Here is an 18,778-nt window from a genome sequence, read left to right on the forward strand (position 1 = left end):
TTGGTAGTAACAATACTTTTACTAAATTTATTTGACGCCCATGGCCCCTAAAGCGATGTGTTAGCTCTTTCCTATATTTGGGGTTGGCTGTATAAAGAATATTTCTTCGTTGCAAATTACAATGCCCTTAGCAAATTGTTTCTATTAATTGGAGCGCAAAATCGTTCAGACTATGTGCGCAAAGTAATAGTTCTTCAGAGAAGGGCTGGTGCTCATTCAGCCTAATACTCATGGGTAGAATGGGGGATCTTTTGCTGCATTGCTTCCTCTCTACTGGCCGCAGTCTCGTTTAGTGGTTTTTCATTGAGGTTTTTTCTCTCTTTGTCGTTTTTTGAATGCACACAATAGCCTAATGTTTTTTTTTAATTAGTTGTAGGTAGTAACAATACTTTTACTAATTTTTTTTTACGCCCTTGGCCCCTAAGGCGATATGTTAGCTCTATCCAATTTGTGGAGTTGGCTGTATAAAGAATGTTTCTTCGTTGCAAATTACAATGCCCTTAGCAAATTGTTTCTATTAATTGGAGTGCAAAATCGTTCAGACTATTTGTGCAAAGTAATAGTTCTTCAGAAACGGGCTGGTGCTCATTCAACCTAATACTCATGGGTAGAATGGGGGATCTTTTGTTGCATTGCCTCCCTCAATATTTCCCAGAGCTTAACGCAGTTTCCCAATCATTTCCATATGCAAAAGATGGATAACTGGCTTCGTTTCATGAAATGAGATTCCCCCCTCCCCCTATTTAGCAGGGTGTTTTTATTTGAGGCTAGGATTTCGTGAAGATTTCAGCCTATTGCAGCGTAAAAATGGATACACATGAACGCCATAGTGCCTTATCAAACATTTACGTTAAAATGCAGCCCCTCGAGATGTTTTTACGGTGAGTCGAGCTCCCAATCCTCACTAATTTCACATTTAAACATCAGACTGTTAAAATCATCGTCTAAGCAACTTTTCCGCACTAGAAATTTGTTTAGCCATCCAAGGTCCCAAACAGAATTGACGCTAGAATAGTTTTCGCACGACTCCAACATTTGTGGATGTTGAACATTGCTCAACAAAGCTTCAACATTTAAGATCACCGTCTAAGCAACGTTAATGCACTTGCAATTTACTTAGCCTCTAAAGTCCCAAACATTATTGATGCTTAAACATAAGAGCTCTCTCACGTTTCAAGCAATTGTGGCTCTCGCAGCTTTTAGAGAACGAGAATAAGTCGCTTGCAGCTACTGTTCAGACTGTTAAAATAACAGTCTATGCAATTTTACCACACTGAAAATTCCTTTAGCCCTCGAAGGTTCCAAACATAATTGACGCTAGATTAGTTTTCTCCTGACTCCACCAATTTTGGATGTTGAAATTTGCTCAACAAAGCTTCAACATTGTTTAAACATTTAGAAAACAATATTAGACAGTTTGCGCCTACGGTTCAGAATTATAAAATTACCGTCTAAGCAACTTCACTGCAGTGGCAACTCATGGAAATTATGGCTAATGAGCTTTTAGAGAACGAGAATAGGCTGCTAGTAATTTGTTAAGCCTCTAAAGTCCCAAACATAATTGATGCTTAAACATATGAGTTCTCTCATGACTTCAGCAATTTTGGCTGTTGAAGGTTCTGGAGAACGAAGATAGACAGTTTGCACCTACGGTTCAGACTATAAAAATCCCTGTATAAGCAGCTTTTTACCGCGCTGGCAATTCCTCTAGCCATCAAGCCTATGGTCCTGAAAAAAATCGATGATAAACGTTTTCTCACGTCTCCAGCATTTGTAGCTCTTGCAGTTTCTAGAGAACGAGAATTGGTAGTTTGCACCGGCGGTTCAGACTTTTAAAATCAACATCTATCAACTTTACCGCACTGACAATTCGTTTAGCCATCTAAAGTCCCAAAATTAATTGATGCTTAAATTTGGGAGTTATCTCGCAGCTCTAGCAATTGTGGCTGTTTCACCTTTTAGAGAACAAAAATAGGCAGTTTGTACTTACGATTCAGACTGTTAAAATTACCGTTCAAGAAACTTTACCCCACTGGCAATTCGATTAGCCATCTAAATTCCCAAAGATAATTGATACTTAAACAAAAGAGTTTTCTCACTGCTCCAGCAGTTGTGACCTTTGAAGCTTATAGAGAACGAGAATAGGCAGTTTACACCAACGGTTCACAATGTTAAGAACATCGTCTAAGCAACTTTACCACACTGGCAATACGTGTAGCCCTCTAGGGTCCCAAACCTAATTAATGATAAATATTCACTCACTTCTCCAGCTATTGCCGATGTTGTAGCTTTGAAAGGACAAGAATAGGCAGCTTGCACCAACGATTCAGACTGTAAAAACATTGTCTAAACGACTTTACCGCACTTGCGATTTGTGTAGCCCTCTAGGGTCCCAAACTTAATTAATAATAAACATTTTCTAACGTCTCCTGCGATTGTGGCTGTTCCAGCTTTTAGAGAACAAGACTAGGCTGTTTGCACCTACGGTTCAGGCTTCAATTCCCCTTCTAAGTAACTTTGATGCACTGGTGATTTGTTTAGCCATCAACAGGTCCAAACATAATTGATGCTTAAACATAAGAATTCTCTCACGACTCCAGCAACAGCGGCTGTTGGAGTTTTTAGAGAACGAGAATAGGTAGTTTACACCTACGGTTTATACTCTAAAAATCACCGTCGAAGCAACTTTACCGCACTGGCAATTCGACTATCCATCTACGGTAAAAACATAATTGATGATAAACGCTCTCTCACGTTTCCATCTATAAAATTTTCTGGGAACTAGATTTCGTCTCACTGTTGAAGGAAACTTGCAAAAATGTACTAAGTTTACTAGAGAGTAGGGTCAAACAGATAAATTGGCCATCTGATGTTATCGGGCCGATATCAGTGTCATTATCAGTGGCTCAGTGTCATTATCAGATATGAGAAAAATATAGGTTTTCCGCCGATATATATTTTTTTTCCGCAACGTGTCCAGAAGATTGTACCAGATTTCCTCAGGTAACTTTTGCTTGCCCGGTCCTTGGGGGGAGGGGGCAGCAGCTAAAGCTGACCATGGTGGAGAGAGCAGCCCTGGTGAGTCAAATGAAGTCAAAGTACCTCCTCTACAAAAAAATTAAAGGAAACCCTAGACGGTCAATCATTCGATCAAAAGTTTCCGTCAATCAATTGATTAAAGCATAATTGACCATCTAGAAACCTGTTTGACGCTTGAGTCAAGCGTTGACGGTGATTGATGGAAAGTTTGAATGACTCAATCGGTTCCTAGATGGTCAATCACACATTAATCAATTGATTGACGGAAGCTTTTGATCAAAAGGATTGACCGTCTAGGGTGTCCTTAAAAAGAATACAATAAACTATACATTGTGTTTAATGAATGTTCACTTGCATGGGGGATTCAATCGGTTGAAATCATGAAATCCAGCCAGGGGTGCAGCTAATGAGGAGATAGGGCGTTTTACGGTGGGGAGGGGGAGTTCTAAGGCGTCTCCGCCGCGTGACAACACCTTGGAAAATTTATTTTGTAAATTTAGGTTGTGTGTCCGCATTTATCGGCACACTGGATGATTTAGACGACTCATTCTTAAAATCTCTCCTCCAGACTTAGAACTCTAGCTTCACCCCTGTATCGAGTCTGCCTAGTATCGATTCGTTAGTAAGAGACCATATCATATAAATTTAAAGTAAAGTTTTCACATTAATATGTGAATGATTAAAATTCAAAGTCCCGCTATTGAAACTTGAGTTTTGAATAATCAATTCAATAAATATCTTAAGCTTATTTCAGTCAGATTTTCAAATATTTTTGTTTATGTAGCTAAACCGGCTTCTTTGATTAAAATTTTTTCTTATCTGTCACTTCCGCAAATATCCGCCATTTCGTTTGTGTGTTCAGACGCTGTTGATCAGAAAAGGTAAAGAAAATTAAACAATTCTTGTAAATGGCCTAATTTTTGGAATCCACAGTTAATTATTGAGGCTGTTCTTTGGTGTGTAATAGACCAGGAAGAAACATGCGAGCATGAATATGGACAGAGACTGGGGGTTTTAAACTTTAGTTAAGGTTTTTTCCAGAGGAGAATTTATCGACAAATTATATGGGTATTGTACCGGTACGCTACATACATATCGGTATCGGTGTCGGACCCCAAAAATCCATATCGGTCGGGCCCTACTACAAAGTGAATGATTATTATCTCAAAATAGTTTATTATTGGTAGTCGACAACTCTAGTTTATACTTCTATTTCGTTGTATGGGTAATTTTTACGGACTGTGATCTAAATTATAAATTCACTAGTCACCATTTTATTTTTAAAAAAGAGCATTTTTTCTTTATTATTATTATTTTTTTTTTAATATTTTTTTTATGCGATCAGAACTGATAAAAGTGTGGAGGGAGATATTGAACAAAGAGTATCTACTATTATCTACTACTACTAACCACTACTACTAGCTACTGCTAACTACTGCTACTAGCCACTACTACTAACTACTTCTACTAACTACTACTATTAACTACTACTACTGAATACTACTAATAATTACAACTACCAACTACTACTAGCTACTACTAATAACTACTACTACTAACTACTACTAGTAACTACCACTACAAACTACTACTACTAACTAGTACTACTAATTACAACTCTTAACTACTACTACTAACTGCTACTACAAGCTGTTGCTCATTACTACTACTAACTACTACTACTAGCTACTACTTCTACCTACAATTACTACTAACTACTACTACTACTAACTACTAATACAGAACTTCTACTATTAACTGCTACTACAAAAATAAACAGTAAGCCAAAATCTTGATTTGTACAGAAATAAAAACGAAAAAAAGCCTAAAGAATATTCCTTTTATCCACCATTGAAAAATAAGTCAATAAAAACGAACAAAAATAACTTTCAAAAACTTTTTCCATAAATTGAGGTTTCCAAAGAAAAGTAAAGAGCTACGTTTAACCTAATACGAGCGGTAATAGAGTTCAATTCAAGTGTGAAACGAACGTAGATCATTATCCATAAATAAGTAAAAACTATAATGAACAGAAATTGCAATAAATAACAAAGTTAAAATTGCAACAAACAGAAATTACCGAAAGCAAATGTAGGTCTGACGGATCGTTTACCTTGTAAAAACAAAAACGTCATTAGTGGCTAACACTCTCAGGAATTAACATCAATGTATATTAAACTCTCAATCTGCATTTCATTGGTTTTTCTCATTAATCTTGATTAATACTATAATTTCCTTTCTTTTTAAACTGAAAGTGGACGTTCACCAGGGGCGAATCTCCAGCATTTCAATGGGGGGAGGGGGCAAGAGGGATCCATATCCAGATAGTTAAGGGGAATGGGATACATATATTATTTTTATCCACATTATTGGATGGGGCAACTGCCCATTTCGCCCTCCCCCAAAGGACGCTCCTAGTCCTTACAAGGCATTGGGGGGACCAGGTCTACTCCTGTTTGTGATAGTTTCTGTTGGTTTTAGTTCTAGCTTCATTATTTAATATAATATCTGCTCATTTAGGGTTTCAGTTTTTGATTGATAGGGATTTATGTTCTTTTACACTTGAATTACGATTTGACTTCATTTCGACTCGTCTTAGGTTTAATATTGCTCTTTACTTTTGTTTGCAAAACTTTTTTTGTAGAGAAAGCTTTTGAAGTGATTTAGGGACGATTAAACCTTGGCATTAGAAAGGATTACGAAATAACATTTTACTCTGTCTTTCTGATGATATTTTTCAAAAATCGACTAGTGGCGATGCTAATGAGTAAATAAAGTAAATCTACCGTCTGAGTTTTTGGACTATAAATTTCAACTATTTTTGAAATAGATGAATCCAAGTCTGTTAAATGCTTTAGATCAGCTTATTTTTCTTGAAACTCATTTTGACTTACCACTTTTAGGTCAAGCTCAAAGAGCACAATAAACCAATAATTGAGGATTCTTAGGCCCTGTCACTCAGGTTTAATGGAAAAACTTAAAATGTCACTTACTGTGGAGTTCCCGTCATCCAGACTAGAAAAATTCGAAACAGTTGAGTTTAATAGAATTATAAAAATACAAATGAACGCCAATATTTTTTTTTTTGTTTCTTTGTAAAAACTAAATTTGTAATGTGATAATTACAGAAAAATGTAAATCAAAGTTAAAAAGAGACGAAAAGGAACAAAAATTTTAATCGAAATTTTAATTTTAATTTTATCAGTTTGTTGGTCAGCACTAGATGGCGTTGATTTTTAAGGTTTCTTTTTTTTATTAACGAAGTCGATTTTTCTCTCTTATTCGTCTCCCATTATCCTTCTGTTATTCTGTATATTCTATTTCAGAAACTCCTCTTTTAGCAGTACGAAAAAAAAAACACTGAAATTGAGACAAGAATTGCATACCAAAGATGGTAATTTAAATGTTTACCTTTTTCATTTAATGTTTATTACACTTAATTTTCGTAGTTTTAAATCCATGCTGTTTAAATGACTTTTCTCAACATCTTATGATTAAAACCAATGTTTTGGAATGGTTTTAATAACATTTAATAAAGTCTTTCGTACAACTAAAGATAGTACTACAGACATCAGATTTACTAAAGATATCACTAAAGGAGTGTATTTGACTGATTTAGAAAAAAAAGTACCAGCAGAAACTAATAGAAATCCTCATATACCTCATTACTGTAATATTTGTAAACCTTTGAAAAACCAAGCTGTCTGAAAATTTAAAATAAGGAAATTTTTCGTCTGGTTTGCCATTTTAGGTGGAGTTTTCGTCATCATTTTCATTGGAATTGCTCTATCTATCATCACTTTGATTATTGAGTACATATATTATAAGTACTTTTACAAAGAAGATAACAATGATGACAAATCTGCTGCCAGTGCATCTACGGCAGTTGCCACCTCCAGTAAAAAGAAGAAGAGCAGCCATTTTGACCGAAAAATCACGTAAGATAATTACGTATTTGTTTATCTAAATTAACAAAAATGTATTAGACTCCTGAATATGTTAACCCTTTCAATGGAGAAAAGAGACTCCATGATGGTTTACTGTGGATGGAGTTATTTTTTCCAAATTGCTTGTCATTTAACCAGGATAAAAAATAGCAGATCATGTCCAGAGAGTTTGCAACACCGCTATTTTGTCATCCCTTTTGTGTCATTGATTTTCTTGTCATTGTCGAAAATGTTATTACAAAAGGTGTTGGCGTTTTCTCTGTCTTTAGATAAAGTGCCCTTGTTTTTTCACGTCAAAGTGTCATTGTTCTTATCTGCAATTGCAAAAAGCATTATCGTTTTTTTTTTATCATCGGACACAATGCCATTTTTTTTGTCATCGCTAAAAGTGTCACTTTAACAAAAGTTATCACTTTTCTGGGATTGGAGAACCACCACAGTTTTTTGAAGTTCTTTAAAAAACTGTTGTTTTTATCCTGTGTAATTAACCCTACACAGGCAATTGTTGTAAAAAAACAAATCTGTACTTTTCGAGCTTGGACTGCCATCTTGCTGTAAAAAAATACTGCTTTTATCAACATCTTTCGTTGGGGCTGAAAGATGGCAGTCGATTGATACCTTTGGGGAGCTGCTGTGTGACATGTGGCCTAAACAGTGAGTCACCAAACCAAGGGATAAGAAAAACGAATAAAAAGGTAGGAAATTTCTAAGCAAGAAACTGGAAACAAAACGAAAAGGGGGGAGATTCCTTTCATGTCATATGCGTATAAAATATATACCGTTTAGAATTACTGTAGTTGAAATTCACGAAATAAGCAAGAATTTGGATCAGTAGCAAGAGAAACTTCCTCCTGTTGTAAAAATACAACATCGGACGATCGTGGCTCAAAATTATGAAACAAACAACTAAATAAGAAAATAAAAAGGGTGAAGAAAACAATATAATTTTACATCAGCTATGATGTAGGAGGAGTCCCTCCTACATAGTAGCTCAAAGCACCCCTCAGGAATGGTGGATCATTGAGTAGACAGGGTGTTTCATATGTCTAATTTTTGTTTTCTTTTTAGATGGCGGAATCTTACGACAGACTAAGAAAACGAGCTCAAAATCGCCGAATTGACGCAGAAGAGGCGGCCAAGTATATTTTTGACATTCGAGAAGACATGTTGTCTGATTTGTCCGACGATGATGATGACAATGATCCAGACTTCCTGTCTCCAGAAGATCTTATCGATGATCCTGATGCAGACTTGTTGCCTCTACTGGACAATCTCCACTTCTTCTTGGAACAGGATGACGTGGAGGCTAACACTGAACCCAGTGACGATGACTCGGGGAAAACTCCACCCTCCAGTCAGCAACAGCAACCGGTAACAACAAGTACTGGAAAATCAAAGAAGAAATCAAAAGTCCAAGAAAAATTCGACTGGAGAAAAGCAGAGATAGAAAAAGTTGATCTGTCTTGGAAAGGAGAGCCTCGCCAAGTTCCGGGCATCTTGGAGACTCAACTGAAATACTTCCAAAAATTCTTTGACGATGAACTTCTTGAGCTGATAGTTGAATAAAGTAACGTCTTTGCACTTCAAACTGAGGGATGCAACCTCTGCCTCACTGCCGAAGAGCTAAAAGTTTTCATGAACATTATTCTATTATTGGGAGTGATAAAAGGTCCCTATTATCGAATGCATTGGGAAGCAGCCACCAGATACCCTCAAATTGCCGACAAGATGGGCCAACAAAGGTTTGACAAGATCAAACATTTTCTTCATTTCAACGACAACAATAAAGCTAAGAAACCTGGAGAACATGGATTTGACAAGCTATACAAGATTCGACCCGTCCTGAGTCATATCCGTTCCAAGTTTCTTGAAGTCAGCCCCGAAGAACACCATTCAATTGACGAGCAAATGATTCCTTTCAAGGGGCGAAGCAACTTGAGACAATATCTACCGAAAAAGCCGACGAAGTGGGGAATAAAACTGTTCACAAGAGCCGGTGTGTCAGGTTTTGTATATGATTTTGAAGTTTACCAAGGGAAGGGCACTCTTGTTGAAGATGACATAGAGCCAGATCTTGGAGTCAGAGGCAACATAGTTTTACGTCTGATGAGTACCTTGCCAGAGAAAATGAACTACTAGATTTACTTTGACAACTGGTTTTCGAGCTTGAAACTAATGAGTTTGCTCAAAATTAAAGGATTCCCTTGTATTGGTACGTTGAACAAAGCGCAACTGAAGAGCTGCCCGCTCCTCACAGATAGTGAAATGAAGAAACGAGAGAGAGGAACGTCAGATTACAGGACTGACATTCATTCTGGCGTTATTGTAGTGAAATGGTTAGATAACAAAACGGTTTGCTTGGCTTCAACGTATGCAGGAATAACGCCACAGGATACTTGCAGACGCTGGAACGTTAAGGATAAATCCAGGGTTGAAGTTTCAAGGCCAGCCATTGTTTTTGAGTACAACCGTCATATGGGTGGCGTAGATTTAGCATACATGCTGGCGGAGATGTGTCAAACTAATCTTCGGACACGAAAATGGTATATGAGAGTCTTCTGGTGGCTTATTGACACAGCAGTCTGCAAAAGCTGGCTTCTTTTCAGGTCAGACGTCAAAGCACTGACTTCAAGGACAGACGAGCCAATGATCTTGAGAGCCTTTAGGTCTGAAGTTGCAGCAGGGTTGTATGCCTCGGCGCGTGTGATACCCCAACGTAAACGTGGTAGACCATCCGCAGATGTTGAAGATAGTCCCAGCCCCAGCCCCATTCGAAGTCGCAATCGAATCCGACCGGCAATATCTGCTCAAGCCGATGGACTTGATCACTGGCAAAAAAGACTGAAAAGCAGAGCCACTGCAAAGAGTGCAAATCGGGATATACCACTTTTGAATGCGACAAATGTGACCTTCCACTGTGCCTTACTGCCAAAAACAATTTTTTTAAAGCCTTCCACACCAAGTGAAAATGCCCCATTTTTATATACTCGAGAGGCTAATGTCGTATTTTTACAACATGGTCTAAAATTGACAATTTTGAATAAATCATGCAAAAATAAGATTTTTCGTCAATAGTCTGACCTAGAGATTACATGGGAAGCGTTGTAGATTTTTCCTGGTATTCGTTCATATAGTGGCCTGTCAAGGGTTAATACTTGCCAATTTTTTTTCAATGATAGGTATTGTTACCAGGGAAGGCTGATTCCATTAGGAGATTGTAACAACCACGCTCATAAATGATTAACATAAGTAGTTTACAGATATTTTAATAATTAGTAATTTTTCCAATTTTAGACACGGAAATTGCACCCAGGCAGGTTTAAAGCCATACAGCATTGAAGGAAACAAAGAGACTTTAATCTTGGAAATTCCACCTCCCCTTCAATTTAGAGCTGTTTTTTTTAAGAAAACTTGAGAAAACCCGTTGTACCCCTCCATATCAGCTTGGTTTTCAGTGAGGATCAGGATCTGCCAATGCTCTACCTGTAATAGCTAATATTTTGATCAATATTTATTTTTCTTGAGAAAGTCTTATCATTGCCGGACACGAAATTAAACTTACATTCAACTCTCTTCTCTAAGCAGCCATGCTTCTGGATGCTACCAAATGCAGAGTTAATCCCGTTGCCATTCTTTTTCTTCGGATTTTGTATTCCAGTTTATGTATCCATGAAGCTCTGGGTTGATAACGGCATGTCGTCTGGTCCTTGTAGTGGATTTGTTGCAATAAAGAAGGGGGCCAATCAAGGGCCAGTCACATCACCTGGTCTTCCCAATAACTGCGTTATCGGTGCTCATCATCTTTGCTCGCCCTCATTGATTGCTCGCCCTCATTGATACCCTCCGTCAATCTTTCTTTCGTATGATATGCTGAAAAGGTTTTTAATACAAGCCGGATCTTTCGTTGGTTAGCAGGAACTATCGAAACTCTTCAAGCTGAATACCAGAAAATCGGTTGAACTGGAAAAAAGAAAACCCAGTTTTATTTGTAACTCTTGGGAATAGCTGCTTTCATCCAGTTGACCGACTCATTTATCTAAGCCTCCCCATAGCACTTTCTATCCACCATATCCGTAAACTTCTTCTTAATCTGCTCAAACGTCCAATTTCAGCACTTTACATCTCTGTTGTTTCGTGTAAAATTTGGGTTAACCGGATGCTTCTTGCTAGGTTTTAAAATGATTTTGCATTTCCACACATTCTATGTACCCCTCCCTTTTGGATATGGTTAAAAACAACAGATCCGCTCAAAATATGATCAAGATCATTCCAATTTGATAATCATCTGCTTTGCCTGTCTTCCATCGTACATGAGCCAGTGTTGCACAAAGTGGCACAATCATACCGTTTTTGGTGCAATTTAGAGATCTTAGTACAATGCGGTAAATTTGAAAATTGTTTCGTAAAATTTAGATTTTTCAGCAAATTTTGGTTTGATTTGGTCTCTTCTGAATCGTAGGTCTGGTCGAATTTATCGAAAGTTTTAGAAAAAAAAGCTTCTGTGTTTTTGCAGGAATTTTTCGAAGAAACACAACGAGCCATTCAAGACAAATCTGTTAGTAGACTAGAAGTTTTTATTTCACTTCATATCGTACTATTGTGTACAGAACCTGAGATGACTCTTACTGCTATCGGTAGAAAAAAAGAAAATGTATACCAATTTATACTTACCTCCAATGTATATTTTTCATCGTTAGTATAGAGCAAATTGAACTTCAATCCTCCCTCTCCAGAGGAGAGTCCCATAGCCGCTTTTAACTGTGCCGAAAACCTGTTGGCACTCGCATCTGTGGTGAGAGAACAGCCTCCCTGATCTTTTCATGGCAAACGAAGAAGATGTAAACTAACCAGCTTCTCCCTAGGGATATCAAAAGGACTGTTTTTCTTTCTCATCAAAATTAGGTCTTATATACTTTTTCATCAGCAAATGCAATGGACAAGCTATGGTGACAAAACTAGCAATGTATTTGAGGAACCACGAAAATATCCCTAGCGCAGCTCTCAGTTCCTTCAAATTATTCGGGTATTGCAAATTCTGAACTGATAAAAGCTTTTCTGGACTTGGTTTGATAGTACCCTCCTCCAAAACGTGACCAACAATTGAAATAGACATTGCCAAAAACTTGCATTTTGAAGAACGCAAATGTAAGCCAGAGTGTTAAATCTTAGTAAAGACATCCTCCAAAGCTACGAAATCCGAATAATAATCTCCAGTATAGGACGTAATGTCGTCACAAAAAACTCGAAAACATTGTGCAGTATCGAGTGGAAAATTTCCTCCATTCGATTCGTTTCAAAGACAATAGCATATTGCAAAATAAAAACGGAATCATCGTAACTGCAAACAAAATCTGTCTTATCAAGGTCAGACTCCTTCACTAACATTTGGTAATATCCTGGCAGAAAATCCATCGTGGAAAAGACTCTAGAAGAAGGAATTCTATCCAGCAAATCATGTACCTTTGGCAGTGGGCTGAAACTGTCCCCAATGGTGCCTGTTGAATGCCCTATAATCAACTGCCAGTAGAGGAGGGGGTGCTACTCGTGACAGTACCACGTGGTTTATGGTTTTCTCAGTGAGAATGAAAAAACAGGAATTTTCTCACTTGAAAAACCATGAATTTTGTCACATTTATGGATGGTTTTATGGTTTTTGTCAGTGAGAATGAAAAAACAGGAACTTTCTCACTTTCATGGATGTCAACAGCAATTTATGTATGTTTCATGGTCTTTGTCAGTGAGAATGGAAAAACAGTATTTTTCTCACTTTGCTGTCAGTCATTAATCAAATTGTTTCCGGGCAAAGTTTAGTAATGTCTGACAGGTACTGCTCCAGGAATAGATCCAAGTCATTAATGTCTTTGCCTCGGGAACAGTTCTACTGGTCGAACTCCAAAGGATATTAATAACCAAAGGCCATGGAAACAATTAGGCAAGAAACATCTTAGCGATGAATTGTTTTAGCGCGCGAACAGGTTTCCTATTAATTTGAAATGCGTTAGCACAGAGATGCCAATAACAAAGGAACACGCTGAATTTGCGTTTAGGGATTATTTGGGCGAAACCGTTTTAGACAGGTTATGGAACTATTTCGGCGAAACAGATAGAGACATTTTAAAAGAAGATTTTTGAAGAGATTTTAGAAGAGAATTTAAAGGTGAAACTCTGTGGTCGTTATAATACACAAGTTTCATTTGAACAGTGTTGTGAGGTCCTCTAACCCAACCCCAAAGGGTTCCAATCCTCCTACCCCAACCCCGAAGGAAGCCCCCGGTCCTCAAAAGCCCCCCAAGCTCCCAAAGGCCCTCCACCGGTCCCCAAATGTCCCCCAGGCCCCCAACTGTCCCCCCAGACCCTCAAAGGCCCTCCAAGCTCCCAAAGGGCCACCGGCGCCCCCAAAGGCCCACCCAGACCCCCAAAGACCATCCCCGGGCCCCCCAAAGGCCCATCGAGCTCCCAAAGGACCAACGGGGTCCCAAAGAACCTCCACCGGCCCCAAAAGGTCCACCAGGCTCCCAAAGGACCAACGGGGATCCCAAAGGCCCTCCACCGGTCCCCAAAGGCCCATCGAGCTCCCAAAGGACCAACGGGGTCCCAAAGGCCCTCCACCGGTCCCCAAAAGTCCCCCCGGCAGCCCAAGGCCCTCCCGGTGGCCCCCCAAGGCCCCCCACGCGCCCAAAGGCTCACCGGCGCCCCCAAAGGCCCATCCAGACCCCCAAAGGCCATCCCCGGGCCTCACAAAGGAATTATTTACTGACCTTCAGTTGTTGTGATTTTAAAAGTTCTGCTTTTGTTTTCTAAAATCATCGCCTAAAATGCCTCAAACTGTTTCACCCAAAGAGACACATACACAGAGACACACACACACAGAGACACAAACAGAGACAAACACGCAGAGCCACACACACAGAGACACACACACAGAGACACACGCACAAAGACACACACACAGAGACACACACACAGAGACACACACACAGACACACACACACACACACACACACACACAGACACACACACACACACACACACACACACACACATAAACACATACACACAAAGACACACACACACAGAGAGACACACACACAGAGACACACACACAGAGACACACACACACAGACACACACACACAGACACACACACACAGACACACACACACACAGACAGACACACAGACAAACACACACACACACACACACACAAACACACACACACACACACACAGAGACACACACACAGAGACACACATACAGAGACACACACACACACACAGACACACACACAGAGACACACACACAGAGACACACACACACAGACACACACACACACAGAGACACACACACAGACACACACACACAGACACACACACACATAGACACACACATACATAGACACACCCACACAGACAGACACACACACAGAGACACCCACACAGATAGAAACACACACAGAGACACACACACACAGAGACACACACACACACAGACACACACAGAGAGACACACACACACATACACACACACACACAGAGACACACACACAGACAGACACACACACAGACACACACACAGACACACACACAGAGAGACACACACACACACAGACACACAATCAGAGACACACACACAGAGACACACACACAGAGAGACACACACACAGACACACACACACATAAAGACACACAGAGACACACACACACACACACACACAGAGAGACACAAACAGAGACACACACACAGACACACACACACACAGACACACACACACAGACACACACACATACACAGAGACACACACAGAGACACCCAAACAGAGAGACACACACACACACAGACACACACACAGAGACACACACACAGAGACACACACACAGAGACACACACACAGAGACACACACACAGAGACACACACACAGAGACACACACACAGAGACACACACACAGAGACACTCACACACAGAGACACACACACAGACAAACACACAGAGACAAACACACAGAGACACTCACACAGAGACACACACACAGAGACACACACATAGAGAGACACACACAGAGAGACACACACACAGACACAGACAGACAGAGACAAACACACACAGACACACAGACAGAGAAACACACAGACACACAAACACAGAGAGACACGCACACAAACACACACACACACAGATACACACACAGAGAGACACAAACACAGAGACACACACACACAGAGACACATAAAGACAGACACACACACAGACACACACACAAAGACACACACACCCACACACACACACACAGACACACACACAAAGACACACACACACAGAGACACAGACAGACACACGGACACACACACACACAGAGACACACACACACACAGACACACACAAAAACACTGACACACAGAGAGAGAAACACACACCGAAACAGACACACACGGAGACAGACATAGAGACAAACACACAGAGACACACACACAGACACACACACACAGAGACACACACACAGAGACACACACACAGAGACACACACACCGAAACACACACACACACAGAAACACACACACAGAGACACAAACACAGAGACATACACACAGAGACACACACACAGAGAGACAGACAGAGAGACACAAACACACAGAGACACACAGACAGAGACACACACACAGAAACACACACACAGAGACACAGACACAGAGAGACACACAGAGAGACACACACACAGATAAACAGAATCACAGACACACACACACAGAGACACACCCTGAGACACACACACAGACACACACACACTGAGACACACACACTGAGACATACACACAGATACACATACAAAGAGACACACACACGGAGACACACACACAGAGACACACACACAGAGACACACAAACAGACACACAATCACAGAGACACACACACACAGACATACACACAGACACACAAACACACAAACACACACAGACACACACACAGACACACACACACAGAGACACACACACAGACACACACACACAGACACACACACACAGACACACACACACACAGAGACACACACACAGAGACACACACAGAGACACACACCGAGAGACACACAAACAGAGACACACACACAGAGACACAGACACAGAGACACACACACAGAGACACACAAACAGAGACACACACACAGAGACACACACACAGACACACACACACAGAGACACACACACAGACAGACACACAAACAGACAGACACACACACAGAGACAAACACACACACACACACACACACACACACACACACACAGACACACACACACACACACACAAACAGATAGACACACACTCAGAGAAACACACTCTCGGACACACAGACAGAGACAAACAAAGAGATACACACAAAGAGAGACAAACTCTCATATAGACACACAGACACACACACACAGAGAAAAACACACACAGACACCCCCTGAGAGACACACACACAGAGACACACACACAGATAATATAACAGCGACACACCCACAGAGAGACACACACACAGGTACAAACACACATAGACACACAAACAGAGACACAAACACACAGAGACACACACAGAGACGCACAAACAGAGACACACACAGAGACACACACACAGAGAGACACACACATAGACACACACACACAGAGACACACACAGAGACACACAGACACACACACACACACACACAGAGAAACACAGACACACACACACACAGACACACAGATACAGAGACACAGACACACACACTCACAGAGACACACACACAGAGACACACACGCAGAGACACACACAGAGACACACACACACACACACACACACAGAGACACACACACACACACAGAGATACACACACAGAGACGCACAAAGAGACACACACACACAGACACAAACACAGAGACACACACACACAGACACACAAACAGACACAAACACACACACACACACACACACAGACAAAAACACTCAGAAACACATAGAGACAAAAAAACACAGAGACAAAGTCCCAGAGAGACTCACACACAGACACACACACAGACACACACACACAGACAGAATAAACGACACAGACAGACAAACAGACACACACACAGACACACACACAAATACTCAAAGACACCGAGAGCCAAACAGAGAGACACACATACAGACACACACATACAGAGACACTCACACAGAGACACACACACAGACACACACACACAGAGACACACACACAGAGACACACACACACAGACACACACACAGACACACACACACAGACAAACACACACACACACAGACACACACAGACACAGACACAGAGAGACACACACAGAGAAACAGACACAGAGACAAACACACACAGACAAACACACACAGAGACACACACACATAGAAACACACACAGAGACACACAAACAGAGACACACACACAGAGACACACACACAGAGACACACACACAGAGACACACACACAGTAACACACACACAGAGACACACACACAGAGACACACCCACAGAGACACACAAACAGAGACACACATGTTCCTTTAGTACCTACGCAATTAGGCTTAAATGAAGATATTTATGCAGAGTTTCAACTAGCTATGGCTAAGTTTGCTAAAGACAAGCTATTTTCCTGTGAAAACACACAAAATCAGAAAAAATTATCAATGTTCCTTTAGTACCTACGCAATTAGACTAAAAATGAAGATATCTATGCAGAGTTTCAACTAGCTATGGCTTAGTTTGCTAAAGACAAGATATTTTATTGGTAAATAAAACAAAATAAGAAAAAATGATAAATTTTACTTTAGTACCTACGCAATTAGACTAAAAATGAAGATATATATGCAGAGTTTCAACTAGCTATGACTAAGTTTGCTAAAGACAAGCTATTTTCTTGTGAAAACACACAAAATCAGAAAAAATGATCATTGTTCCTTTATACCTACGCAATTAGACTAAAAATGAAGATATTTATGCAGAGTTTCAACTAGCTATGGCTAAGTTTGCTAAAGACAAGCTATTTCCTTGGGAAAACACACAAAATCAGAAAAAATGATCAATGTTCCTTTAGTACCTACGCAATTAGACTAAAAATGAAGATATCTATGCAGAGTTTCAACTAGCTATGGCTAAGTTTGCTAAAGACAAGCTATTTTCATGCGAAAACACACAAAATCAGAAAAAATGTTCAATGTTCCTTTAGTAACTACACAATTAGACTAAAAATGAAGATATTTATGAATATTTTAAAATAGATATGTCTAATATTGATATATACAATATATATTCAAGTGAAAACAAACAAAATAATTAAAAATGATCAATGTTGCATTATTACCTACGCAATTAGACTAAAAATGAAGATATCTATGCAGAGTTTCAACTAGCTATGGCTAAGTTTGCTAAAGACAAGCTATTTTCTTGCGAAAACACACAAAATCAGAAAAAATATTGTTAGGTTAGATTAAGTTGAAACTCTGCATAAATATCCTCATGTCATAATAATTACGTAGGTACTAAATGAAAATTAAACATTTTTTTTTCTGATTTTTTGTGTTTTTGCAAGAAAATAGCTTGTCTTCAGCAGACTTAAACATATATATCTTATACTCTACTTAAATAACTTAATTTAACAAACATTTTGCAGTTAATAAATGAATATTGAAAATTTTTTCTGAGTTTGTTTTTTTTAGAAATAACATTTCTTGTCTATAGTAAAGTTAGCCATATCTATTTGAAGCTGTGCATAAATATCTTCATTTTTAGTCTAATTGCGTAGGTACTAGAGGAGTATTGAACATTTTTTCTGAT

The 18,778-nt window shown here is 39.6% G+C and overlaps 1 protein-coding gene across 1 annotated transcript in view; it reads left to right on the plus strand.

The window, feature by feature from the left end:
* LOC148952962 (ionotropic receptor 25a-like) overlaps positions 1-18,778 on the plus strand; it is a 663,783-nt gene that overhangs the window by 619,101 nt on the left and 25,904 nt on the right. The window contains exon 18 of the mRNA XM_089088207.1: positions 6,791-6,977. Within this exon, the coding sequence (XP_088944333.1) occupies positions 6,791-6,977 (187 nt within the window). The remainder of the gene's footprint in view (positions 1-6,790; positions 6,978-18,778) is intronic.

Source organism: Artemia sp. Qi Xiang Cuo, chromosome 4 (genome assembly GCF_049724085.1).
Source record: "Artemia sp. Qi Xiang Cuo chromosome 4, ASM4972408v1, whole genome shotgun sequence".
NCBI classification, from domain to species: Eukaryota; Metazoa; Arthropoda; class Branchiopoda; order Anostraca; family Artemiidae; genus Artemia; species Artemia sp. Qi Xiang Cuo.